Below are 27,682 nucleotides of genomic sequence, written 5' to 3' on the forward strand. Positions count from 1 at the left end.
TACAGGAACCTTTGGCGCCGCCTTGTCGCACTCTCAAGGTATAAAGTCCAACGTGCCTCTCCCTATATATGTATATGTATATACACCAGTATCGATCATTAATAAACCCAAGAATTTAGCCGAAAACAGCAAAACAGCATCAAATATGCATTAAGCCTGTGTGTTGGGGAGAAACAACAATGAAATTACCATTTTTCAACCTTCCTATTATTTACTGCACAATTTCACATCCTCGCTCTTACCATTTCTTTCTCACTGCAGAATTAAAGAGACAATTTTTCTGACGTAATGACATAAATAATAGTAGCTTGAAGAAAAAAATAATTCGTTATGCAGGGTACGGTGTATTGGTATGAGTAGAAAAACAAATAAACAAAAGAAAAATAGCAAGTGCATTATTGTCCTGCTAAAATACGTTCTAATAAAAATATATTGAAATGAGTAGAAAAAACAAATAAATAAAATGAGTGAGGCATTGCAGAAGAGTTTCAAGTGTCGCGCCATTTGAAAATCCATTGGAAGGCGCGTCCCTGGTGAAAGCCGGGCGAAGATAGGGAAAAGCGCGAGGGGGAAAAGCACGAGGTAGTAAAAACATCGTAAAAGCGCTCGGCAGGATTACTGGCAGGCAAGAAAGCTCGCGCAAGCTCAACTTAAGAACGTCGGTTATCGTTGCGCGGACTTTATTCCCATTGTGGCTGATACAATCCCCCCCCCCCTTTCCACCCCAACCTTCTTATACCTTCTACCCCTTATTTCCGATCTACGACTAATATCTATATGTATATATATATATATATATATATATATATACTAGACACGCTCTGTGGAAATCCCAGACCGAAGAAAACCGCGGAAAGTAAAGGCCTCGGTATCGGGGGACTGAAAAGTGCCGATGCATTTAACGAAATTGTTATGTCCCAGACACTCAGTTTTTCTTACTCCCAATACCAAACAAAAACAGACGAAAGTTCGTATTTGCTTGGAAGTATAAATACAGACACAGCGTAAGCAAAGTACCGTAAATTAAATAAAGCTTCAAAGACAGGAGAGTAAATAATTTGTAAATATATTTTTTTATAAACGATGTAATATATACTTTATTCAGGTATAAATCTTAAAGTATACATACAACTAATGGAAAAAAAATGTTATATATATATATATATATAAGTGTAATCTTGGATAGACGAGAGTGCCTTGATCAGAATGCGTTTACTGGTTAGAGGTAGCAATTTAATTGTAGCTCTGGTATAATTAATAGGGGACCAATTGGGATATCTAGAGCGAGAAATTCGCTTAGGTCTGGATAGGGTAACGGCAATTACGATCTCTAACGCAACTCCGTAACGAGGAATTGTTGCCTTGCAGTATACTCCGCCACTGTGTAATATCCCAAAGCCATATAGATCTCTATCGATTATATCGAAAGCAACTAAACCACGAGTCCCGAATTCCAATTTATTTTTTGTTTCGTTTCCAAATCTATCACGATCGGTCTTAATCTTCAACAGCCTCGTAATCCTTGCCCCTCGATCATTTCCAGAGCCTGCGCCTATGTATTTTTCATTTCTGGTCGTTCGTCGCACTGAAATTTCAAGAATAATAATCGTGCAATTAAATTTGATATAGATCGACGGGGAACGTGGTGTGAAAAATGGAAACAAAAGGGGGAAAGGGGTAAAGTGAGATATCGAATAAGGGAAAATTAGCTTTGAGAGTTATTGAATGGGTGACGGGACAAATTGTCGTGTAATTGCGAGATCCGATGGTTCGGTGTTTCGAGGTTATTCAAAATTATGGAGTGGGGGTGTGGCGGGGTACGAGGCAGGGATAAAATGGTGCGACATACGGCAATGACGGGGGTCAGAGTGCAAAGTTATGTACCGATCACAGACGGACCTGAGTAAACCGCAACGCGCATTGTGTACGGCACACCCTAATGTGGCCAAGTCATTAGTCATTAGTCATTACTTAGCTGCTCTCTGTCTCCTCCACGAGTGATTAGAATGGGTTACTGGGCTACGAATCATCCTCCCTCGGGAGTTTTATCTTCTCGTTAAGATTATCTTGTGCCACGACCCACCACTTGCATATTCTGCACGTAAAAATCATCGAATCCCCAAAGCAGAAAAATCCCAATTTTCCCCTGGGAATACTGTACACCATTGTTTGGAAAATTTCAGTAATTTTCCAGACTGCTTTTATTTGAATAAATTGCCCGTCCTTTCTCAAACGAACCTTTCAGCTTCTTTATTGATTCAGACTTGATTGTTATGAAAAATGACGAAATCCTCGAGCCGATGGGGGAGCCTAATTGGTGCGTATTTATCAAAGCGGCGAAATCCCTCGGTCTGGAAAAGGGTCCATTCCGGAATATGTATTTCGTTTAGCCAAGGCAAATTAACATAACTATATCAAGGACTCTGCCACGTGTAATTTTGCGTTTAGTGAAGCGGGGCAGATTTTTGCCGGCGTTTAAAGCAGAACAGCGAACTGCCAAGGGGTAACTTTGTCAATTAAGTAAACTGTTGGTTAGGGGTGGGAGAGCGTCTTAAAATTTCATCTCACGTGCGCGCGAGGGCTAAATTGCGCAATGCTCGACTTTACACTCGTCCTTTGATCAGTTGGCAGCTGTTTGCGGATTGGTCGTGCTGCTATCTCGCTTCGCCAACCGATGGGACTTAATCGTCGCTGAATTTTCGCACTATGTCCTTGAGCCACTCGAACCTCGCCTTCGAACGATGTGTGTTTTAGATAACAAATGCGGGAGCCATCCTGATAGGAGCGTTATTGTATCTGACTTTCATTAAAAGAGCCGATTTCTTTAGAAACGAGCTTTTTTCATGGCTCATTGAAACGGACAGAATTTAATCTTACCCAAGTTGTTATCGACTCTTAAACCCTTGCTTTGATCATTTGGTGGCCGTTTGCAGCAGACACTGGTCGATACGATCAGTTTTGGAATTAAAAGCTAATCGCTGGCCCAAGCTGCCGTCCGAGCGTGAAGACTGTGCAAATTCTCCAACCTTGAATCGATAGAATCTCGACCCTCTTTGATCAGGATTACACTACTCCACTTGCTGGACCGTACTTCGGTGTAATCAACAATGTTGAATTTATTGTAACGCGCGTAAGAGGGAGTTTAAGCTATAGCTGTGCGTATATAAATAATTATTGTCATGATTCTTATTTGCAAAAATGAGGTATAATAAAATATTTGTACTAAAAATGTTTATATCATTGGAATTTGAAAAATGAAATAAAATGGAGTATGTGTTATATGGGAGCAAAGAATGAAAAGATAGCGAAAAATGACAGAAATTGACAAGGTATAACGAGAAGGGTTTGTTGATAAATATCACATTGATTTTTGCGTGGGAGTTGTTAAAATCTGTAACGCAGATGAAACGAACTTTTCAATAAATTATCGCGTGTGCGTGGTAGTCCCCTTCAGGGGGAAACAGACCAGCCCTCCTCGGAGGTCCTGCCCTGTACAGCACGATACATTAATGCTCGCAAACATGAATTAAACATTAAACAGCAGAGCCACGCCTCGTATCCTGTTACCTCGTATTCGTAAGATCTTCGTAAACATTATTATCAAGCCCGCGGCATCGTCTCATTAAAATTTTAAAACGCAACAGTTAAAATTCTCATCAAACCCAACACTCGAAATAAAGCAAGAAGAAAGGGCTAAAAAAACACTAAGAATGAGAGAAAATTCGCATAACCAAGAACGTATACGCTATAATATTATAAAAATTCAACAATCTTATCGTGCATTAGATGCATCGTACAAGAATAATAAAAATTTCATTCATTTCACAATGATAACATCTGTCCAAAGTGAAATTCAATTATTACTCTCTGCAATTCGCAGATCCAGACACATATCCAGCTCGGGTGTTTTATTGGAAAAAATATTAGAGCGTCACGCGTTGAATTATTAAAAAGAAAGGGTGATTTGTGAAATATCGTGGATTTCATCAAGGTCGGCCACGAATGGCTAGCCATAAAGATTCGTACACATCCGTTAAATTGGGTAATGGGTCGCACCTGTCGCAGAACGACGTTTCGGTCTATGGTTGCGAAAAGGAGCGGGAGAGAGATATTCCTGCAGGAGCAGAAAGAGGTTGGAAAAGAGAATGAGAGGCGTGTCCTTCGATGGGTCAGTGATGTTAGCCCTTTTATCCTTTGTTCCGCTCCCTGTGCTATGTTGCCGCGAATAATTCGTTGGGGGTCGAAATAACGCGAGGCTTTTCCGGTACTATATATTATATCCGTCCTGGACCGCGTGCTCGCAGCCATTAATTAAAGGGCCCGAGAGCACCCTCCGATAAAAACCGTAGCACCCAGGGTGAGTAGAGTCCTGCCGGGGAAATAGCAGATAACCCTCCGTTGCCCTTGAGTATGCCTACGAATATCTCAACTCCAACCACGAATTTCATCAATTTGCAATTTTTACCATTTTTACCAAATCACGTATACTCTTCGTTGATATAAATACTCAAACACTCTTTCATTATCAAACTCAAACGCAGTCGTAGACTCCAGTTCTTCAGGATGCTCGCGGTCGAAAGAGGATACACGTGCAAATATTTGATCGACTACTCTCTCTCTCTCTCTCTCTCTCTCTCTCTCTCTCTCTCTCTCTCTCTCTAAAGCTACGCTACTCTAGTTTATTACAACTTTAGCAATTATCTCGGAGAGTACGCACGAGCAAATACAATGTGGCACGAGGACGAAAGGAGAAAACTGTTGAACGCGTTATCGTCGCACGACGCTCGGGGCTGACACATCCGGTGCGCGCAGTCACAAAAGCTCCGAAGCATATCCATCTCGCCCAACTCTGGAATATCAAATGGTCCTTCCTCCTCCACCAAAGAGACCCTCTCAGAACCATCTTGGAAGTTGCGTCTCCGGCGCAAACTGATCGTTCGACGATCCTTTGTTTCCCGCGCTCGACGCTCCCTATTTTCTCAAGTTCGACTAACAACGGTCCATAGACACTGGCGCTGCTTTAATTAGCTTTTAAGAGTGATCATTAAGGCCGAGAATGTTTAGCGAGGAACGCGAGACGAATTGGTAACTGGAGATTATGAGTTAGGAGCTGTATATATACACAGTTGATAGTTGAAACGAATTTTTTCAAGGAACATTTCAGTATTTGTATATGAGAGCTGATAGAGTTGTATAGCATAGGTTTAGAGCTAGAGGGTGATGTGGGAAGGGCGTACAATGGATATAGAGTCGCTCATGTGAATTGTACGGTGCGGTAACGCATTCCATAAGCACACGACGTTGCATATGGGCATCGGAAGCACGCGTAGATCACACAGGATTAGCCTGGACAGGCCGATCCCCAAGCTCCGTTGGATGCATGCTAATTGCCAAAGCACCCACGCATCCTGCGCAAGCACAAAGCCGCAAATACCCCAATACACCATCACTCTCATCCTTCTACCCCCTCCTTAAGTCTATGAAAAGAACGCCAAAACGACCAAACGTGCTGGGGATCAAAAATCAAGTCTCGCTTACTTACAGCACTATATATATATATATATATATGTACATCGTTATACTTTCACCCTCCGCATATCCTCCTTTCATATACAAATTCTTAATGCTCGTATACTTTATGACTTACTTCATTTAATTATCACTCAAACTCTTATCAACGCTCGGCAATAATCACTCGTCCTGTATTTGTAGATTTTATGATTCTTTTAGTTCTATGTATATTGAAGGATTTCTGAAATTAACCAAATAGAGGAGTGTAACACACGTTGGGTGTTGCAATGATAAAATTAAGCTGCTTCTTCTTGTCGAGATATTCTTTGCTTTCGCGCGAAATCCGCGCAAATCAGCCGAGGTTTAATCGAATTTTCACGAATGGTAGCGCGAGATGGAATTTAATAGGAGCTGCTTAAGATGCAAAGTCCGCGAGAGTAAGGTTTGAAAATAAAAGGTGAAGGGGGTTTTGGGCTATCTGGAATCTGATTGGCGCAAGGGCGTTAGACCTTCGTCACGTAGTCGGCTGGTACTATGGACCGTCGTATATCACCCTCGTATCGTGCAAGAATGACTTTCCGGATATGGCCGGTTCGCCCTTGCTACAAACCAATACATTACACGATCTCGTATTCCACAAAATCGATTTCCATAGATTCGCCATGAAATTCAAAACGCGCTTCATAAGTCTTCGATACGCACGCTGTCCAAAGTCTCCTCGTATCTTGCTTTCTCTTACGGTATACTTGTGTATGATATATACTGTTCCCTGGCAAAACTGAAATAACAATGTCCCTTTAGCCAACAACCTGTCGGTGAAAAGTCCATGAGAGAAACCAACCGAGGATCAAATTCAACTTTGATAAACATCGTATAGACGAACTGCTGATAAAGATTGTGCTTGGGAAGGGGGAGGTCGTACAGGGTGGAAAAGTTTGTCTCGACCAAGTATAAAGGGATTCCTGGGCAAGGTCTGATAAGCCGAGGGATTGGAAGAATGAAAACTTTAAGGGGAGCTGGACGTAAAGTGGAATTTCATAGGTTGAAAGGATTGTTTTTAGCTGTCCAATTAGTGTTGGTGGGTGGAACGATGAAAGAAGGATGGAAGAAGAGTAGGAGGAGGGGGAAGATTCCGCTGAGACGGGAATGCAGATGCGGTGGACGATGGCAAATTGGCCTTGAGAATATAAGTGGAAGCTTGGTCCTGGTATACATTCCAGGCTTGTATCGATAATGCGGGAGGAGTAAAGAGCCGCGTGCCTTTCATCGTTGGCAAAGCTTTCCAATAAACGAAAAGATCTCGGCTTTGTGACTGCTGAAAGACAGATAAGGTATGCCGAGAAGGGTCGATCCTGCAGGCTGCTCCTTAAGCAAGGACCACCTCGACTGCGCATATTAAATTGTTTGCCACGCAGTGCCAGCACAGGCCAATATCCCTTTCGCAAAACCCCTCTTCTCCTCCCTCTCCGAGCAATATTCCTAACACCCTACATATATATAGCACAATATAACGTGAGTTACGAAAATCTCCAGCTCTCATCGTTACCCAGCACCGAGAAAGAAAACTAACCGTTTGACGATTTTTCATTCTTCCTCCGGAGGAAGAAATACTTTATTCCCTGTACCAACTCCTCGCGACGACGCAGAGTAGATTAAAATTGAAAATCGCCGAGGTTTCCTGTAAATCTACGCCGACGCGTAGCACCACACAAACACACACGCACACATTCACGCACAGACGGTAGTTTCGCTGCGCGTAGAAAAAAAATCGATAGTGACATATGCTGTTCTGGCGCGACCAACCCTTCGAAGGCTCGTCTCCAAAGTGCCAACGTTTCGCTGCTAATTAATTAAATCGCCAAGACCCACCTGCCACCCATTAACGCCTCAGCTTACCTGTGGAGTATAGACCGGACGAAATTGAATTGCGTGAAAAAATTTAAATATTCGCTCGATTCGGAACAATTAAACTAATCGAAAATTGGAATTTTTCGAATTTTCTCGATAGCAAAATATGGAAAGCGTCCATTTGTTTTTCCGAGGCGATTAATCGAGAGCAATATTCTCTAACGGGGTATAATCCTGTTTCGACCCTTCATGCTAGCCTAATAAATTCCTAAGTTCGATTGGACCGCGATATCCTTGTCGTTTAATTCGGTCAACTGCTTTTTAAGACTAATTAGGGGTTGCGTTAACGCGAACCAGTCGGCCCTCGGGATTTCGGTATACATACACTTACCCAAAATTCGCTCTCGCAAATATACTCATAATCCGATTCCGCGTATGAAATGCCATTCCCACAGTCTGGATTCTAACCCCACTTGGTTTCTTACCGTCCCCGCCAAAAACTTGAAAGCGAATTTACGAATTTTGTTCCATAACGAACGATATTCCAGGCAATTCGACTAAATTAAATCTCCAAATTGAGGATCGCTCTTTCATAGGTGAAAGTACCAAGTTCAGTTTTAATTATTCAGATCCGATCGTTGGTCTTGAAAGTTTCGCTGGGGAGGGGGGAGGCATGGATGAAGGTAATAATAGAAGAAGAAGAAGAAGAAGAAAGTTGTAGAAGGGGTTAAGGATCTTTGTCCGCAGTGAGAGTTTTCTTGGATAAAGAAAGGGGATGGGGAGGGATGCGCAGGCGCTGGTTCGAGGGGTTAGTAGACTGTAATGGAAGGGATGAAGAGCGTAGGGTAGGGGGGAGGAGAGGGGATGGTCGGTGGAATCGTTGGAGAAGCGAGAAGGGCCGAAGAGTGGATGTGGGGCTGCTGCTGTTTCAGCTTGTGCTTCGGGCTTCCTGGCTGTGACGAGGAGGAGACCGACCGCGAACGAACAGTCGCTCTGCGCTCAGTCGCTGGAGAGGCACGGTGCGTAACGGACAACGGGCCGCGCGTTAGAATTACCGCGTGCCAACTCGAGGCATAACCAGTGTAAGAGACGGTCGCAGAGAGAGAGAGAGAGAAGAGGACTGCGTGCGATGTTAAAGGCTCGGGAGCCCCGGCTGCGAGTCCACATGTACAAGGACGAGCTCAGCTGATCCCAAAAAGTCATCGGTCCGATTCCAAATCCAATTCGATCCAATCTCAAGCTCGACTGGGACGGCCAAAAAGAAAGCAGCCATTCTCCACTCGTCTCGTTCGAAAGATCAGTTGCCTTATCACCACCCGAGTGCCCGAGGCTGATATTCTAAACACGCGTACACTCGTTCGATCCTCTACCTCGAGATCGTCATAATATATATATTTTTTCTATCATCCTTTTTGCTACCGGCCTCCATCTCCCCCCCCCCCCCCATCCCCGTCTATTCATCTTTCCGCCTCGAAATTCGGTGCCCACGTGAGAGTCTCTCGGGACGTCTGGCGAATGACACGTGCCGATCTTCCTCCCGTCGCGAGGACTCTTCTGCGACCAGAACAACAGCATCCACGACCGAAAGGACGCTTTCCCAAATCGATCCCTTTCCAGCAGCAACCGCAAGACTGATTCGTCAACCGAAAACAACAAAGAAACGCTGGGCCAATTTAGAGTACTCTCCAATAACCAGATCACTCTCTATTTTTTAATTCGCTGTTCACTCTGAGGCCTACGAGCTCAAACATTTTTGCTACTCGATATTTCAAGGAGACTGTGTTTTTTTACCACGTGATTTAAATCTAAAAAACTCGCGGGAATCAAGTGATTTTTCTAACGTTCTATTTGTAAGAATCGAGATTTCTCTCTTAGGTTATACGAAAAATTCGACGAATTGATAGAGTTTTGAGGGGGAATAGAGAAAGAGTGCGAGGTATACCAGACAGAAATATCTAGATAATATATAAGAGTATACTCTGTACGGACTGGTGGTAAAGTCGTAGTGTGGAGTTTGCTGGTAAATCTGGAGCAGGAAGTGGAGGAAGTGAATGGAAAGTGGAAGGAAGAGGAGGAGAGGGGTAGGAGAAGAAGAAGGAGAAGAAGCAGTGTCGTTGGTGGTGGTGGTGGTGCTGGTGGAAAGGTTTGTTGTACCTTGACGGAGAGAGGGATAGTCAAAGTGGACGAGGAAAGCGGAAGCTCGGAGGCAGCTGGGGGGCCTTTGGGGGAGGAGTGCGTAGGTTCCAAAGGCACCAGAAGGGATTGTGCGGAGGAGGGAGGGGAAGGGGCTGAATGTAAGGTCAAGAACAGTAGTAGTAGTGGTAGCATTAGTAGTAGTAGTAGCCGGGTGTGCGGCAGGGGTGGTGCGACGTTGCGATTGATAAAGGGGCTGGTGGAGGGCCCCTTCACCAGGGTGGCAGCGCGAGTGCACCGTTGGGGTACCGGGGGTTCCGAGCCCCCCACCCCCGCAGGATGCCCTTCAACGGGGACCCCTCCAGGGGAAACCTTGCCAGAATTGGACGCTGCCAGAACTAGACGTCGGCTCATGGGCGCCAACCTCGCTAAATTCAACAGGGTGAGTTTTCGCTTTGCCTAGGGACACTACATATTTCTCCCCCTTTCTTTTTTTCATTCACCCCTCTACCCGACCCTTCCTTCCCTGGCACAGCCCACGGTCAGCGAGCCCTTCTTTGTTACGATGCGTCATTCGATGACGCCGGCCGGCCGGCAGTCACTCCAATCCTCTCTCGAACTTCCCACCTTCCAAAAACACATTTCCCCCCTTTTCACCTGTCCCCCCGAAAAAACACTACTCCTCCGTTCATCTACCTGCAACCTTGCGTCCATTTCGCTATTTTTACGCATCTTTCTCTCCTTATAGTGATATTTTATTCCGTGTACGGTCCCTCGCGTTCGTATTAAAGCCGATGTCTCGAAGCACCTATCTCCCTTATATACAGTGGTTCTCCATCAGTTTCAAGCGTGAGAAAAAAAAAACAAAAACTGTGTGCCATTTATTCGAGTTCTCCATCTCATTTTTATCTTTCCGTGTCACAGCCAGTGTGTATTATCCGAGTAAAGTGATTGTTTCTTTTGTTTTGGATTCTACCAAGTTCTCCATCGAACTTTATCATCCTTGAAATACGCGAAGCACCGGAAGCAAAGAGAGTCGCGAATCAATGTTTATTTTACGAATAGCCGCTATAGAAACGGTTGTTTTTTCATTACTCTTCGAGATGAGGTGGATTTCCTGCCGCGGCACGACCATCTCTTATACATGCCACTGTTTGAAGACGAGCCAAGAACGTTTATTTGCAAGTTGCTCTCTGTCTGTTTCCGTGGCCAAGTATTAAAATGGGCGCCAATTGTGCTAAGAGGAACAGGGTGAGTTTACGAGACTATGCGTTGTTGCAATCTCCAGGCTTTGCGGGAGTTATTATACGAGAGAAAAGGACAAAGGTGTGGGAGGGGGAGGGGGGGGGGGGTGTTTCCTATCCAAAGAAGAGAAGTCTCATTTTGCAGGAGAAACTTTTCGAGGGCTGATTTAAGGTAGAAGTTGCTTTAAAAAGAAGGATAAGCGGAAGTAATAGACTTTAATTCCTCACAGCTAGCTGCGAATAGAGGAAAACTTAAAATAATGTATAGCTGTAAGTGCTTTTGAAGGCAGCGCAACCTGCGCAACTTCCCAGACGACTCATTTCAAGAACTTCTTCCATAGACCTATATTAATTCGAGCCGTTAACGTTAATCGGGAAGAAAGTTTCGGCGAGGACTTAACAGTGACACGGAGGACGCGAATGTCCTCGAGGGCTTCCCTAAACTCTTCTATATATATACTTTCATCATTTTCACAGCTCGCTCCAATTTATTTAATACTCGATTAAGCACCGCGTCGATTGCCAAGTCCCAGCTCTTCCAACCTTTCAGTACACTTTTTATAAATCTCTAAATTTTAAAGATTATTTTCCACAGTTTTTTGCATCGTTTGTCGTTTCTCCACCACCTCGTGTTAGTCTGGAAGCTTGCCAGATATTATTTAACTGTAAAACGAGTTTTAAAATTCGATTACAAACGAATGGGTGGGCGTTGATTTCAAAACTGCTAGAAAAAGAGAAAAAGTTTTTAAGAGCATTCAGCAGTAGGATAAAGGACGCAAATTGTCGTTGAGAGGCTCAAAAACAATTGTACTTTGACAATTTGGGTGGAGGAAAAAAGTTTTTAGTACTCGATTAGCGCCTGTTGTTTCCCAGCTTGCTCGAGAACTTTCCCTCGAGCTTGGTGGCGTATAGCGACAGCAAATCCCACGTGACCTCGCGAAGCATCGCCCATCTTTCACATAGATTTGCCTCGTTTGACACGGAACGCCAAAGAAAATAGGCTCATTTTTCCTACAGGACCCAGCACAAAGCTCGTATTTTACACAACGCGACAGCCCTCTTAGATTGCAAATGCAATACAACTTTTTGTGGGGAGAAATCTTCAACTGTAGATCAATAAACAGAAAATTCATTGAACAATGACAATCATACAGCGTTAAATCTTAATTACACATAGGATATAGTGACCATGTACAACTCGAACGGTTTAGAAAGATTTATTTATTTAAAAATATATTCTGTAGATTAAACAAATATAAAAATCATATCATATTCACTATAAATTAATCGTTAGCGTTTATAATAAACCACGTATTATATATATTATAATATAAAAGTTAAATTTATAGGGAAATATGTACGTAGAATGGATACAATGTTTATAGAAAATTTTCGTTCCTGGTCTCTGGCATTATTACGGTGTTAGTTTATGATTATCAGAGAAATCAGTAGAGTACACTCGTAAAGTTTGCAGGCCGAATGAATAAAGTATTCATGCGATAGGACAGTAAAGGTCAAGACCTGTTTACGTTCTGCCACGTTTTGCTCGAAAGTTTCACACAGTTGAAAATCGAACGCGACGTCGAGTTCGTGCCGCTTCCCTTACCAAACGTGTGTGCTCCAACTATAATTTGCGGGATTGGAAATAACAGGCACGATTAAAAAAAAAGCTTATTGCTACAAGTGTCAAGACTCATTCACACGTAATAATACATTATTCACCAGCAATTTATACTCTGTTAGTGAAAAACATGGCGCCTTATCGCCTGGCACTCGAGCATCTAAACAAAATAATCCTAATCGGTCAAAGTCCATTATCCTCTCTTTCAACCACTTCTGTAACGTTATCCCATTAAAATTTTCTCCGACGTTCGATACTTTCCCAACTGGATACACGATTTATCCTCGTGGCGATAAACAGCGTGCAAGAAAACGTCACGTACGTACACTTGGCGTATAATGCTATACAAGTTGCATACATATACTTGTCCGATAACAAGATATTTTGTTCCGCTACACGTGACGCTCCGTACACACGGATTATCGACACGAACTCTCCAATCTATCGAATACTCGGAAGAAATGGACGCGTTAAAAGGATATATCAAACCGAGGCAGAGGAATAAATTTATGAAAGAAAAGAGGAATAAGACTGGCGAGTGATAAATTATCATTTATCCAGCGGTATACCAGAATTCTCCGTGTGGCCGTAACAGTATTTCTAGGCTAATAATTAAATGCAAAAGGAGAGAGAAGAGAGAGAGAGAGAGAGAGAGGGAGAGATTTGAGAAATTTAAATAAAAAAAATGCATGACTTGGCAGATCGTAAATATTACAATAAGTGCAGGGGTAGGAAAGGGATTATTTTTTGACGTCGAGGTATATCTTGAGGATCAGCGGTCAATCAGGGAGGTCTCGTGGGTGGGGGTGTGGGGTTTTAAAGCGTCGAGTGGATGGCGGGAGGGCGTTTATCTACGGTTATCGAGCGTTTCAAAGACTAAGAATCGTCGCGGTTGCAGCGGTAGCAACGCGATAACAGAAACTACGCTACCGCCGTAAGGTTTAACGCGCGACATAATTCACCGGTGCATAAAGCGCTCGGCGCTTATAATATACGCACTTCCGCGTAACGAGGCCGTCCCACTCCCGAAACATAGTCGCGCTATCGGTGGATCTTGCCGATCGTAAATCGCCGTCCAAGCACCTCTAAATAACGTAATGGCGACGCTAATGTCTCCCGGCACGAAAGATGCACCGCCTGAACCCAACTGTCAGGACTCAACCCGATTCCTATACCATCTGGGATTCAACGTTGCACCGAGCAACCACCTTCCTTCGACCTCGGCCGTAAAAGATGCACACTCGCCGATCAAACTCTCAACGTTCTCCACGACACCCTTCCTTTTCTATAATCACTCGCAAAATGCTGTACAGTTTACGTCATTTGCACAAAAAATTAGAATAATAACCACAATTTTACACTCCTAATCCTTGTAATTTTTTATTCCTGCGTTTGCATTGAATTGTTTATAAAGTAAACAACGCGCGACGCGACGAGATGAGACTAGAGGGGAATTTTGTGGGGGGGGGGGGGAGGATGCGTCGACGCACGAACCGCGCATGCGCTCAGTTTACACTGGCATAATCAGTCATTTAAGTTTATGCCTATCTGCATTATAGCACGTGTGAGAGGACTCACATTCGATAATACCGACGCGTCGCGTTCTACGAGCCTGTTATTACAGCTGCAACGAGGATTTTCGCACGACTCTGCAGCCTCGCCTCGAAGAGTGGACGCGTGTAAACATTTCGCGGATTTCCATTCTACGATTTATGAAAGCAGCGAGCGTCCTTTTGCCTCCCGCCACGACAAATACACCAGAGGACGAATTATTTTATTCCTTTCGACTAACTTCATCGGTCGTCTGCTTGTTTTCCTCCTCCTCCACCTCAGCATCCTCTTCTTCCTCTCTCTTCGTCGCGAAACCAACTAAATCCTCCTTTTCCACCAAGCAGGATGTATAATAACGATAAATATTGATCTCGCCGGACGCACACTTACCAACGCGTCATGGCTATATATACGTAGTTTTATCCTTTTCTGTCGGAAGATTATCATAATATAGAGACGGGAAAATGATACCTTCTTCGCGTTTCGCTCCATGCAGAACTGTAAATAAGCAAATGAATGTTTAACGCGTTCTCTCGTGCTCTTCATTGCAGTGATCCAATTTTTCAAGTACACCGGAAAAAGGCAGGCTTTTTATTAGCTTTATGAATAAGGAAGGAAACTTTGAGGGTGCAGCTTACGTCGGCTCCTCCGACAACTCTACTTTTTACCAAAACATCAAAGCTTCTTTTTCCTGCCTTCGTCTTCTTCTTCGATGAATCGAGCGGTAGCTTTTCCAAGGGGATTAATATCTGTATATACATATATATATATAGGTCGATCTCTCGTTCGATTTCTGAGAATTTATAGTTAGCAGGGATATGTATATTTCCAGTTATTTATATTATGCATATATATGACGTAACATCAATGATGCAAAGTGAAATTTGTTAATACGAAGTTTGGCGAGGAACTTACAGCAAACCATGCAAATCCTTTGACTGGCTTGTATGTAACTGCCATAAGTCTGACATATTCAAGCGCATAGCTCCCTCAGACCCCTTTATATCTTTCATCCCATCCACCGACAATATCTTCTTATCGCCCGGCTGATATGCGACGCTTCAAATTCTGTCGGCTAACTAGACTCTGGAATTTCGACAACCCTCCCCATCTACATCCTTCAGACAGCACCTGGAATTCACCCTGTAGACGCACCAATGATTTTATCTCCAATATTTCCCGCTTTAACACGTACAGCAATCCCAAGGAATTCTTGGGATTAACACTACCAGCTCGTACGATTAATTTTCAACCCTATATATACCCTACCTTTATTATATTGTATCGTGAAAAATTAGTAAAATATGCTGCAACAAAATATGTCATTCACCACGACATTTTTGTGATTAACACAATTAAGCTGGTATATAGAAATTAATTTTCAACCGTTCTCTGATTTTATTATATTACAAGAAATTTAGTGAAACAACGGAACGACCCCCTTGTAATTTTTTCTGTTGGGGAAGAAAAATCTAATGTTGCGAATTAAAGGAATGGATGTTATTTGGGGAAACACTGCGAATAAAAGTAAGGTAGATTGCTGTTTCTTGTTGGTAGAGCGCGTGGGTTTCTTAGGTTGGTCGTGTGGAGTGTGGTGTTGCGTGGTATGGTGGATTGATAGCTAGGTCACGTGCTTCCGATCCTCCCGACACTCTTCGCAACTGCACACTCGCGATAAATCTTGCAACTCGCACCGTAAAAATCCGCAGCAAGGGGTTGTTGCCACTTTTTATTATCGCGACGTATCGCTAGTGGCACGAGCCCCAAGATCGCGAATCGCTCTTGTCTTTTAATGCATAGAACCATGATTAATCACTCGACGTTAATTTAATCGATGTTCCAGCTTGTCTCGCACATTTTTCAGTTTCTATTTTTAATAATCGTACAAAATAATGATAGATTCTCTCGGAGACTAAATTATTCTTTGAAAAAATTATTTTTTATTTTATAGCATATATTTGTTATTATTCATATAGTCAAGACATTTTATAAGCATCGATGAAGGAGCGTTATTTGATAGATGGTGTCAAAATTCCTTTAAGGATCTCACCGATAGGAATCGTCGGGTATTTTCTGATGAATTATTGAAGCTACTGGCTCTTCGCGGGTGTTAGCGGGATTATTCCCGGAATTCGTTGCTCATTAATTATTTGCCAGACGATATCGGCTTTTCTCCTTCGCCACTATTGGTCCAGCCTGGAGGTCGAAAAAGCTTCTTGCTCGCTGCCAAAGGCACACGTGTCTTGAATCGCGTGCGATGCCGAGCCGTGGGGGAGACACCCAACCCTGGAACACGCAGATGGACTCGAAATTGCATAAGAACCACCACGAGGGGTCTCTAACCTCTATTGAAGTGAATCGACCCACCGATTAATAACAATGCTCTATACAACTAACAAACAAGTCCCCTGCTGCTACGAATTAAACTGCATATTATAGAAAACTAGCTTAAACAAAATTTGCAAAATTATAATTTATAATTCTTTATTCTGCACTGAAACGTGGGAATTTCTGCTTCATTATTATTTTCAATGATCGTTTAGCACACACACACACACACCTAAATATTTCTTTTCGTTAAATGATCGACGAATCCACGTCGAGTCATTGATTAAAATTATAATTACAAGTTGTAAAACCTCATTTAGGATAGAGACGAAAAATCACGAAGGGGCTCTGTTGGCGCGAGCTTTGAAATTCCGCGCAGAATTACAAAGGACAAAGCCGCATGGTCCTATCTAAAACGATAAAACTGTCGAGGGCCGCTATTTGTAAATCCCTGGCCTGGAATCCACGAGAGTTTTTTGCTCGCTATGGTCTGCCCATTGCTAGCTACGTACGCAGAATAGAAACGGCCGGCATTATTTACCGATGGTGCTTAACGAACTAGCTAGAACGATTCTCGATAACATTTGGACGCTTTCCAATGCAATTGCTATGTGCGAAATACGAAATAAAGCAGCAAACTTTTCAAACCAAGTTGAAATTTAAATTACGAAACACCCCCGTTCGACCAAGCCTGTCACTTCTCGTCGTTTAAATTGCTCCATTAATTTTATCATTACCCACGAACACAGATTATATATACATATATATAGTGTAGTACTCTATAAATGTACACATGTGTTGGAAAATAATACCGATAAATCCGAGCAGATCTGCTCATTGGTAAAATTTCAGGAAAAGATTAATACTCGAGTGTCCAATTTGCAAAGAGGGAGGAAATTCACAATGCTTCTGGTTAAGCCATAAAAATACCAGCATCGTCTGCGAAAGTTGTAAGACTCGCGAGTCTTTTAAAAAAGGAAGGTAAGAGGGGTGGAAGGGTCCGTGGGGGGTGGGGGTGAGGGTAGATATCGTATTACTGGCAGACACGGGAGGGCATAACATTGCTGAATGCAGCTTCCCGAAGGGGTAGGTATTCTCATAGATGGCGTTAGTAGGGTCTAAGGAAAGAAGGGCTGGTTACACACGGGGGAGAGTTGATTGGAGAAAGTGAACGAGTGAAAAGTGAGAGTGAAGGCCGGACTGGATTGGTCCGTAACAAAGAGCAACTTTATATGTCTATATATATATATATATATAGTGAAGTACAGCATAGAAAGGGCAAATAGATGTGTAGTAACTAAAGAGAGTATGGAAAAAGCTGTAGGAGACTGCGAGACACTTTCGTTAGGATTTAAGGTTCTCATAAATCCACACACCGGCCATCCCCGTGAACCTTCCTGTACCATACAGTGGTCAACCGGCTTTTACGAGATTGTACTTGCCGATACCAACAGCCCACCCTTTCACCTGGCTCGTTTTTCCCAAATGCATCCAGTCCTACACGTTAATTCTGCTCGAATCCGAGCAACGATTCTTCTCCACCACCCCCACCTCCCTTGCTCGACCCTCGCGTCTTCGCCAACTCCCCCATAAATCCAATTTTTCCGACCGATCGAGTCTAGCCGAATCGCCCCTACTTCCTCTCGAAATACACGGGCCTCGAGGCCGGTGCAAATCGGTGAATATATGGCTAATACCATTACGAATCTCTGATGTAATCTACAAACGAAATTTTTGAACGAGAAAAAAGCTGCGTTTTAAAACGTCCAACGAAAAGTTAACTTGTTACTCGTTTAATCGACCAGCCAACCTACCCCTTTTCCTTCCTTTATGAGATCTACGCTCAAATCGTAATAGAGATGATCAGACCGTAACTCGGGATTGCAGGGTATACATATATATGTAGGAAAAGGACGATTTTCAAATTGCTGAAGATATATAGATATACGAGGCGTTCGAGAAAAATAAAGAATTGCATAGAAAGCGTGTACGTGTGAGTGGAGAAATATCGGAATGGGAGTTTTGTTGATTAAAGTTTGTGCAAAAGAAAGAGTCCCGGTTACAGTTTCATGGACTTTCGAAAGCCAGGATAGGAGAGGATGAGCGAGGGGTGGGGGAATTATTCATGAATTTAAATCGAAACGGTGCACGCTACATTGATTGCACCCTTTCGGTTGGTCCTCGACTTGGAGGCAGCCGGAGGGGAAGGTACGGAGCAGACGAAGAGGGGGTATGCTGCCACCCCCGGTGGGTGGACATCATCAATAATTGCACTGGTCCAATGTGGCGAAAGCAGTATTTCACACGATTTAACCCTGCACCAATTCCTCACCCTCTCCCTCCTCCTTTCTACCCCTATAAATCGGTAGAGCTCGCAATCTCTCCCAAAATTCGCGATCTTAATTAAAAATCTGTGACCCGGCTGCTAACATTGCCACGCAAAGGGACAAACTTTCACGAAAAAATAAAAATATCCCACTCCGATTGGTATATTTCTATTTTTTCATTCTCTTTACACACCCACCCTCCCCCCACTTCGTTCTATTCGTATTATTGATTGTTGTTTTTCTACCCTGAACAAGGAAATTTTATGCTCTTTTTTATTCGCTGAGCTGGCAGCTCAGAAGTGGCAAAGTTTATTGTGGCCGAAAATCTTTGCGAGACGCGGAATGAATCGTAAAGAAGTTTAACGACTAAATAAAGCTGGAAGGATCCCTGCTCGTTAAGGAAATGCTACCTATTTACGATCGGATTCCCTTTAGGTTAACACTGATCTACCAGAACCAACTATTCTCTCGTAATACGACTTACATTTCGCTCGGAGAGTAAGAGTAATGGCGAAGCTTTCTAATTAGACATTTTATTATTAATTATCCTAGTGCAGCTGCTCCGGTTGTAAAAATAATAAAAAAGAGATACAAGTAAGTGCATGCACCCATAAAACACACGAGTCTCTCTGGGAATGATAGTATAAAAAAAAACTAGCACATATTAATTAAAAGGGTAGTTTCCTTCAATAGATATTATATATATAGAGTTATTTCGAGTAATTGAGGAAAGTAACAGGTGGTAATTAGAAGGAACAAATGCAAGATAAAAAAGAGCAACAATTCGCAGAATCGGACGGATGTATCGAGCTGATCCCGAAATTTTAGCGTTACCCTGTGATTTATGTTCAGTCCCTCGTTTATAGTATTCGTATAGTTGCCTTTTTAACGGTCGTTTGGGACTTCAATAAAGAGGAAAGTCGCTTTAATAATACAATCTCTCATTCTGCTGGAACCCATTAATGTAAGAGTACCAGTGATTGATGATAAATTTAATGAAGGAAAACCCAATCTATCGACACGAAAATGAAAAATTGCTTTTTCAGCATAAAGTTCAACGGACTGTGACCCCGGTCATCTGTCAATCAAATATAACGCTGTTTTTACTTGGCTTTTAATTTGGAAAATGTTAATTGCTGTTTCAGAGAGAAGCTACTCAACGAGATGTGGAACGCGAGCGCAGACAGCGAATGGAAGCAGAAGTTCGGGTTCGAGAGGCCACAGCGGAGACTGAGAGAGTACGGTCCAGGGTGCATCATCTTCAGCGAGAGTTGGCCAGGTAAAAATATTTCACAATTTGCACCTGCACGAATCAGATGATAGCTCAGCCATCGATATAAATATCCATTTCTTTACACTTCAAAAATACACTGTAATTCTGATCAATGTTGTATATGTATATGTGTAGTTTAAATAATTTTCACTATAAAATGAATACAGAATAATTTTACAATGAAAATTATTTATATATAACGAATACTTGATCAAACAATTAATTATATTGATCAAATTGAGCTTTACTAATTAATATCGGACAAACTCGGTTTACTCTTAACGACTTTTGACGTTTGCACTATTTATTTGTCTCGGTTTTTGCTTTGTACGCAAGACTCGACTTGCCTTAAGAAAAATGAGCGAGCGTTCCCACGTAATAACTGGCCGATACCACGCTAAATCATCGATATTGTCGGCCATTGAACGATATAGTACACGCTATGGGGAATTTCACCATCCCACGACTACCTGCCGTTGAGTAGAAAGCGATAAGAAAAATACGATGCTTATCAGGCCAGCCGAGCTTTTATCAACCACAAAAGTAGCGAATCGCCCTAAATAACTATCTCGCCATCTGCGATAAGAAATCCCGGTTATATTCCGTGCCTCGGTAAATGGTCCACTTCCGAGTAATTCTATTATCCTCGATTAATAAATCTACGAGCTTTTAAAAAAATTCTACCACGTAAAGAAGGAACGGAAAAATTGATAACAAAAGCGAACAAGGTTCTAATGCTTTGTGTAGTTTATGGTATAGAGGAACGATAGTCGATGATACGAGAATAGCGATTAATCTGGATTCTATTAATAAGAAATTAATAGTTGGCTCGTTGTGCGTTGAAGGATTTCATTAAACGGTCGTTGAAACTCAACAGTTTCTTTCTTTTCCCAAGTTTCCTGGCTCCGTGCCAGAGAAGATAGTGCGAGAAACTACCTTCCAGCCAGCAATACGAAACATATCGAGTTGAATTTTGTCGAGGTCGTAGTAACTCAGGACACATTCGCACTTTCCTTACCCCCTATCACCACAGTCTTTCATTCTCCTTTTCTTCACGACGACCCACTTCCGAAAGCTTACGGGATAAATATGTTTACAGTGTCCCACTCCTCTCTCCACTAATCCCATCCAATCCAATGCACTTGTCGCAATATAAATCAGAATCTGTGAATGCAACGAACCCCGATCACTGTATATTATAAACACTACATCTCGATTTCTTATCAAGAATAACTGTATATATTTTAAAGCTGTCACAAAAATCAGCTTAGCTAGAACCGTATATCTCTGACTTGTACTGTTACTTATATAAGGACCTTATAGAAAATACTATAATACTTGAGTTTTAAAAAAAAAATTATAAACACTAGTAAAATTCATATCTGGAATAATCAGCTTGAAATAAAGGTTAAATATTTATTTAAATTGTTACAGAACTATTATTGTCTTTATATATAATTAATTTGAAAGAAATTTTTAAAAATTTCGTCATTGATCGATAATGCACACGAGTCAGTTGATGAAGATCTATACAGTCAGGAATAAAATAAAAACGAAAAGAATGGAGAATGATTTTAAATGGTTGACTGGAAGTTTTCGACCCTTAATCCTTGCTGGGGTAGAAATAGGGACGAAGCGACGAGTTTGGCATTGTACGCCAGTTGACAAAAGCACCAAAGCGCCGCATGTACTCTTCTCACGAGAGAGCACGTGCTTGAAAACGGCGCCATTCACCTCCCTCCCCCCCCCCCCCCTCCCCCCTAGCAGACACGACGATGCATCTCCAGAGATTACCATCTCAATGCACCGGCCTTGAAATCGTTAAAACTTCAAGCCACCGTATATTGCACACACGTAATACATTCATATATATATATATATATATATACACACATATACACGCATATCTGCGCGACCCTTCCCAAAACTCGCATGGGTTATTCCAGCGTGATTACGCCATATTGAAACGCCCCTAAAAACACACGAACACATACAAATACACGCGGGAGCTAATCTAGGATCTGCCAGGATCTATAGCGGAGAAAAAAACACCCTTTCGGTATTTCTCGATTATTTCAATTAGCATACTCGAATAAACAGTCCTGGAAAACCATAATTGTATCAGGGGAACGGAGGACTATCTAATTGCACTCGCAGTCGGCGAATTTTCATCACGTAGATTTGTGCATGAATTTGGCGCACGGATGAGAATTTTCAAGCGTTTCACGGGTGCTATTAAAATGCGTGGTAGGTGTGTTAGGCCTGGTGAAATTCTTTTCGGCAAACAAGAGTCTCGACGGCACGTACGGAATCACTTATACTTGTATTAGTGGAGGAGCCGACGCCTGACGTTACGGCTCCGAAGCTGCAACTCTGCGAAGGTGCCGTACGCGATTAGCATGATAATTCAGGATGCATGTATATGCAGTCAATTCGATCGCGGATCTTGGATAGTTTTTATCAACACCACTCTCTGCCATGCGTCGGGAATACTATATCCATCTACTGGAAAGTGTCACGATGAAATATTGAAAGACGCTCTGTAACTCTAGAGAAACCGGAAGTTACAAGTTTTCAGCCTCGTAACTTTTTCCACCAACACCTTTACCATCGCCATTAAAATTCAGAAGTTTCTGGAATATCTTCCTAGGATTCCATTCGCAGGACCTCCGTGTTCCAATTTCAGCATTTTTTAATTGCAACCTTTTCCCAAGAATTTCCTAAAGCCACGCAATCCTGATCTACGGACTGATCCACCTTCCAACGTAGAGTTTTAGGATGCAAGTGGCATTGGCCACGAAGGTTTATCCGATAAGTATAAGAAACGAAGTCTTAGCTTCCAGCCTAGTGGTTCCATTATCCACAATCCAACCGGCCGATCTCGATTGGATTATTCTCCAGAATCTTCCTACCCAAGCAGAGAATTTTTATCTCGACTGCAACCGAGTACCACGAGCTTTGCCACAGGACAACTTGCTATTTCACGTTAACCGGAAGACGGAAAAACCTCCAATGGAGGTTATATATTTTACTTCTTCCGGTTCTAAAAGGTTTCTCTAATTGTTATAACTGCATTACTGCAAAACCTGCAAACTCGGTCATGAAGAAACAATTGCAAATCTTTGAAGAAATTAATTCATAAATTACACCCTTACATCGTGTTGTCTCTAGCGATCTGTTCAGATATAAATCAGATTTTTCTTGCGTATATTCAGCTGAAAAGCACGCTGCAGTGGATACGAGCTTTTACAGCTAAATACGAATAAATATTGTATATGGGCGATGCGTTTTCATTGGTTAACGTAGGCTGCCAATACTTTATCAGCTCGCAGGCAGAGGACAGCTGTAAAGCTGGCTGGCAATAAGTCGAGAGCTAGTGGCTGTATTTCTTCGTATTCGCGTCGTATAAATCTGTTTAAGCGCGCAATAAAGCGACATAGGAGTATCTGTATGACGGGTAGCGACAGGATTTTAGGGATGGCGGACGACGAATGCGCGCGAAATCCGAGGGACCTCGGCTCGTTATTGCCCTCCCGACTCTTTGCAGAGTGCGATTTCCGCTTCTACGCCCAAATATAGCCGACCTGTCGCGTTATCGACTTCTCCGTAAAGCGACAGCGCCGATCGAACACCACCTTTTACCCTATGCACCTAAGTAAACGCGCAACACTTTCACAATGCTATCCTCTGCTATATAATGTCGAGAATAAACGACACTTTTTTTTATTCACCCTCTCAATTTATTATTTTCCTTCTTCGGTACTGAAATAGAAATTTACTATATTTTTCAAGATGGTTTTCAAAGTTGCTTGGAAATATTGTTATTGTAATAATGCTATATTTTTTTAGTAGATAGTTTTATATTTATATAGTGAAAAATTGAAAAGGATTGAGGAGAAATTGAAGTCATGGATAGTTTTTGATATAGAAGTGGTATATATACAAAAGTATCGCTGGAAAGATTGGTCTAATAAAGAGGTTGTCGCGAAGGGATTTTGCAGGATGGTTATGGTGTTACATTGGCATTATTGTCGTTCCGGCTGCGATTGTGATTTCCGTTTGTAGCCGGTAGATATAGCCTTCGCGTCGCGTTATCGACTTTCCAACGGATACGAGCAGTCCGATTGATCGAAACACCCTGCAATCTCCGCTAGGCTCATCCAGGAAGGCACAAAAGACTCGACTCTCCTGTGAGAAACGATACGTACTCGACCCTCTCCTCCTACCTCATCTCGTCAATCCACAAATATATATATATATATATATATATATACACATAGATTGAACAGCCGGGTTAGCAATACTATAGTCAAATATCATGCAAATTTTACCTTTTTATTTACGATACGTGAATACGAGATCTTGTCAAATCTTATATGTACCATCTTCTTCTCAAACTCCCAACAAGCATCAATTTTATTTCGATTTACTTCGATATAATACGTATATACACATTTATGATGAATTTTAACTGCAATTCGAATGGTTTAGAATCATCTCGAGATCATCGTAAAATTTTATAAATTTACACATTGATTTGCTTCAAAATTTGTTTCATAACGAAAGACTAAATAATAAAATTATTATGTTTTTAATTTTTTTTGTTACCAGAATAATGATTACACTCTCATTGTTAAGAATTTTGTACCAAAAATCCTACAGCAATCTTCTTCGTTGAAATAGAAGCTTGGAAACAATCGAGTATATTTATCAGTTACGAATTTGGACGATCCGAGAGATGTCTCTGAAAATCGGTATGGGATGCAGGTGCTGTTGAACTTGGTGGAAGCGAATTCTGATTGTCATCCCTGTGGCATAGTTAACTCTCGTGGAGGGAAGAGGGATGCGAGAGGGAAGTGCGGTGTTCGCTTCAACCCAAGCAGACTCGTATCGTGTAATAGTCGCGCAGGAGGACAGGGGTGGCTGAGGCATTGTCTCAGCAACAGCCAGTCGATCGATACTCCGAAAGATTTAATGAAAAACTCCACCAGCTCCCTTTTTATTCCACTCTCACTCGTATTTCAGACGAGAAACGCTGAAAAGTACGCGCGATTGTCAGTTTGGAGGGAAACGAATGGGCCAGGAAAGAAACGTGGTTTTAACTGGGTTGGAGGGCGAGAATATCCGGTGGGATGTGCTGATTTTCAGCGGAGTGGAATATCCTCGGGAATATTGTACTTTGCAGCGAAGCGATATTCTTGTTTTACGGGCGCATATAACGCAGCACGAAGCATTACAAGAGGCCGGATACTGCGACGTGACGCTTTTTCCTACGTGAATGAATAATCATGGCCGACGCGGCACGTTCGAACATCCCTCTCATCGAAATTCTCTCTCACCCCCCCCCCCCCCCCTCGCTCGTTTCCCTTTACCAAACTCTCAATAACTCTGACCACTCGGTAGGCTACGACTCGCGTAACAGTTCTCGATACACAAATACGTGCTCTGTTCGTTACATTTCCTGACTCACTATTGTCCATAAATGTATTCGGTACTATACATAGTGTACATATTATAGTATAATTAAAATAGTCAATTATCCTGCTCCAAGTTCTGCAATAATCCTTCGCTCGGCTCGTTGTGCATGGAAATACACGAATACGCGTAGAAACTTTTTTCAGCCTTATTTCCGGTTCAGCCTCGTCGAGTAATTTTTGATGGTCCCAACCGGAACTTGTCTGGTCGTATCGAGGAAACGGCACGCAGTTCTGGACGGCTGCAACAGCTGTACGAACCCCTTAATATACCGCTAAACGCCCCCCCCCCCCCCCACGGTTATCCCGTTCACTTTATTTCACCTCTCCTCCACTATTTAGCAGCCATTGTTCTTACGCGTGCTTAATGGGGCCCGCGCGCAAAAGGGGCAAATTCAATTTCGCGTCCGCTCGCGTAAAAATAAAGCTCGTTCTCTCGGCTACTCGTAAAAAAGCGGTCCGGTGCACCTCGTACGACCAGAAGCATTTTTAATTCCCCTCGCGTACGTCTGGATTAAATCGCCGAAACAAAGCCCTTTCTTTAATTGAGTGTTTCACGTGCTCCTGCTCGATCTTCCCCCACTCGGTCTCTCACCTCCTCTTTCTTATTTATCGTTGACGCTTCTTCAAAGAACCTCGAAGAAAATACCAACACACTATAGAGACGCGAAACAAATTTTTTTTTTTAATTACCAACTTAAATCTTATCCCCTTGACTCGACCCTCCTGTAAATCCTGAGACTTCGCGTTGAAGTTTCTATAATAAAAATAATGCAAAATTTATTGATACTAGAGAATTGTATATTTATTTCAACGCTGTACGTGGTTTTCAGAAGAAAAGGCCTTTTACTCTATTCAAGTCGTATAATACCAGTATGACCAGTTTTGTAATGTTTTTTGCCAGCAGTTTAATTATCTTCATTAATCGCACAGCGAGATTTAATAATATCTCCAACGAAATTTCATTTAAACGGGGGCATAAAAAGGGTAGAGTTTTAAAACGCGAGAATTGTCTCCAACAGGATCATATTACAGGGGGAAGGGTGAAAATTTAAGGGATTCATTTGGAGGGCACGCCTATTGCGGAGTAGCAAAGGGAATAGTAATTAGGTGGATATGTGATGACGGAAACCAACCAGAATTAGCCTCATCGCGCAATAGTGTTTCTGCGAATTCCCTGGAAACTTACGCTATATTACCCTATCAAAGGACTCTCTTCCCGCGTTTTCTCCCATTAGCCCAAAGTCCGCTCACGAGAAAGTGTAAACGCACACAGAGAGCTCAAAGCTGACGCGAAGCTTATTTCTCGATCAGCCAGCTCTGCACACGAACTTCAATTAAAGTTCCGCATTGAACCAATAAAAATTCCAACTCTCGCCGCAACAAGAAAAGTACGAAGTAAAATAAGGGAATAAAGCTTCGCATACATTATATATATACTATACATGTTAACTGGAATTTCCAGGAGGAAATAGTTAGCACCGATAGTGTACAGCAACGATTGAAAGAAACAATTGCTTGCGATTGGGTTTCAATTATCATCGTGCAATAAAGCGAAATAATGGGAAAGGTGATAATTCGAGGGATGAAAGAGTGCGGTAGCACTTGGACGCGTTCGGTCGAGCGAGAAGAGCCGTGAGTCGTTCAAAGGAGGGAAAAGTACAAACTACAAACGTACGCTTCTTGTTGTTTTACAGACTGTTTATCGGCTGGCCTTTTTACTGGGCTGTTTCACTCGAATAGAGCGCACTCGAGATTCACTCATGAAGGAAAATTTACGAGTGCCACGTCTCCTCTCGTCTCCTCTGATCTCAATTGGTCCTCGGCAGGCTCGCTCGGGGATAAATCATTAGAGAAGCTGCGAGAACCGACGCTGCGACAGACATGTTTACGCGAAACGACCTCTGTAAAGCGAGACAGATGGTGAGAGTGGCCTTGCTACCCCCATAAAACGCGTAATTAACACTGCCCCCCGTATCCGACTAATACTACCAATTGCACCAGCCACTCGTAAAATCACCAGAGTCCAAATAAGTTGAGTGCCTCTGTCGAACTCTTCGCTAATTAATTAATCAAAATGTGGTGTACAGTGTACGCTTCTCTTTCTCTCTCTCTCTCTCTCTCTCTCTCTCTCTCTCTCTCTCTCTCTCTCTCTCTCTCTCTCTCTCTCTCTCTCTCTCTCTCTCTCTCTCTCTCTCTCTCTCTCTCTCTCTCTCTCTCTCTCGGTGCATTGAATTTTAACTGTGCTCAAATAGCTTAATTGCTAGTTTCTTATTCTTTGTAGCATAACGAAGTATGTGCAATGATTTTCGACAATTAGTGATAAGCACCAACCTACTATAGTTCATATAATAATTAATGTTATACTATTA

General features: G+C 42.4%; 1 protein-coding gene across 6 annotated transcripts in view; it reads left to right on the forward strand.

The window, feature by feature from the left end:
* The window catches only part of LOC136774426 (uncharacterized), a 219,136-nt gene that overhangs the window by 171,916 nt on the left and 19,538 nt on the right, over positions 1–27,682 (forward strand). For all 6 annotated transcript variants that reach the window (XM_066728708.1, XM_066728710.1, XM_066728709.1 and 3 more), the window contains one exon: positions 19,709–19,842. In XM_066728708.1, coding sequence (XP_066584805.1) covers positions 19,709–19,842 — 134 coding nt within the window. The remainder of the gene's footprint in view (positions 1–19,708; positions 19,843–27,682) is intronic.

The sequence above is a fragment of the Prorops nasuta genome, unplaced genomic scaffold (genome assembly GCF_024137725.1).
Source record: "Prorops nasuta isolate Cenicafe-Biocafe unplaced genomic scaffold, Cenicafe_Pnas_1.2 PNAS00006, whole genome shotgun sequence".
NCBI classification, from domain to species: domain Eukaryota; kingdom Metazoa; phylum Arthropoda; class Insecta; order Hymenoptera; family Bethylidae; genus Prorops; species Prorops nasuta.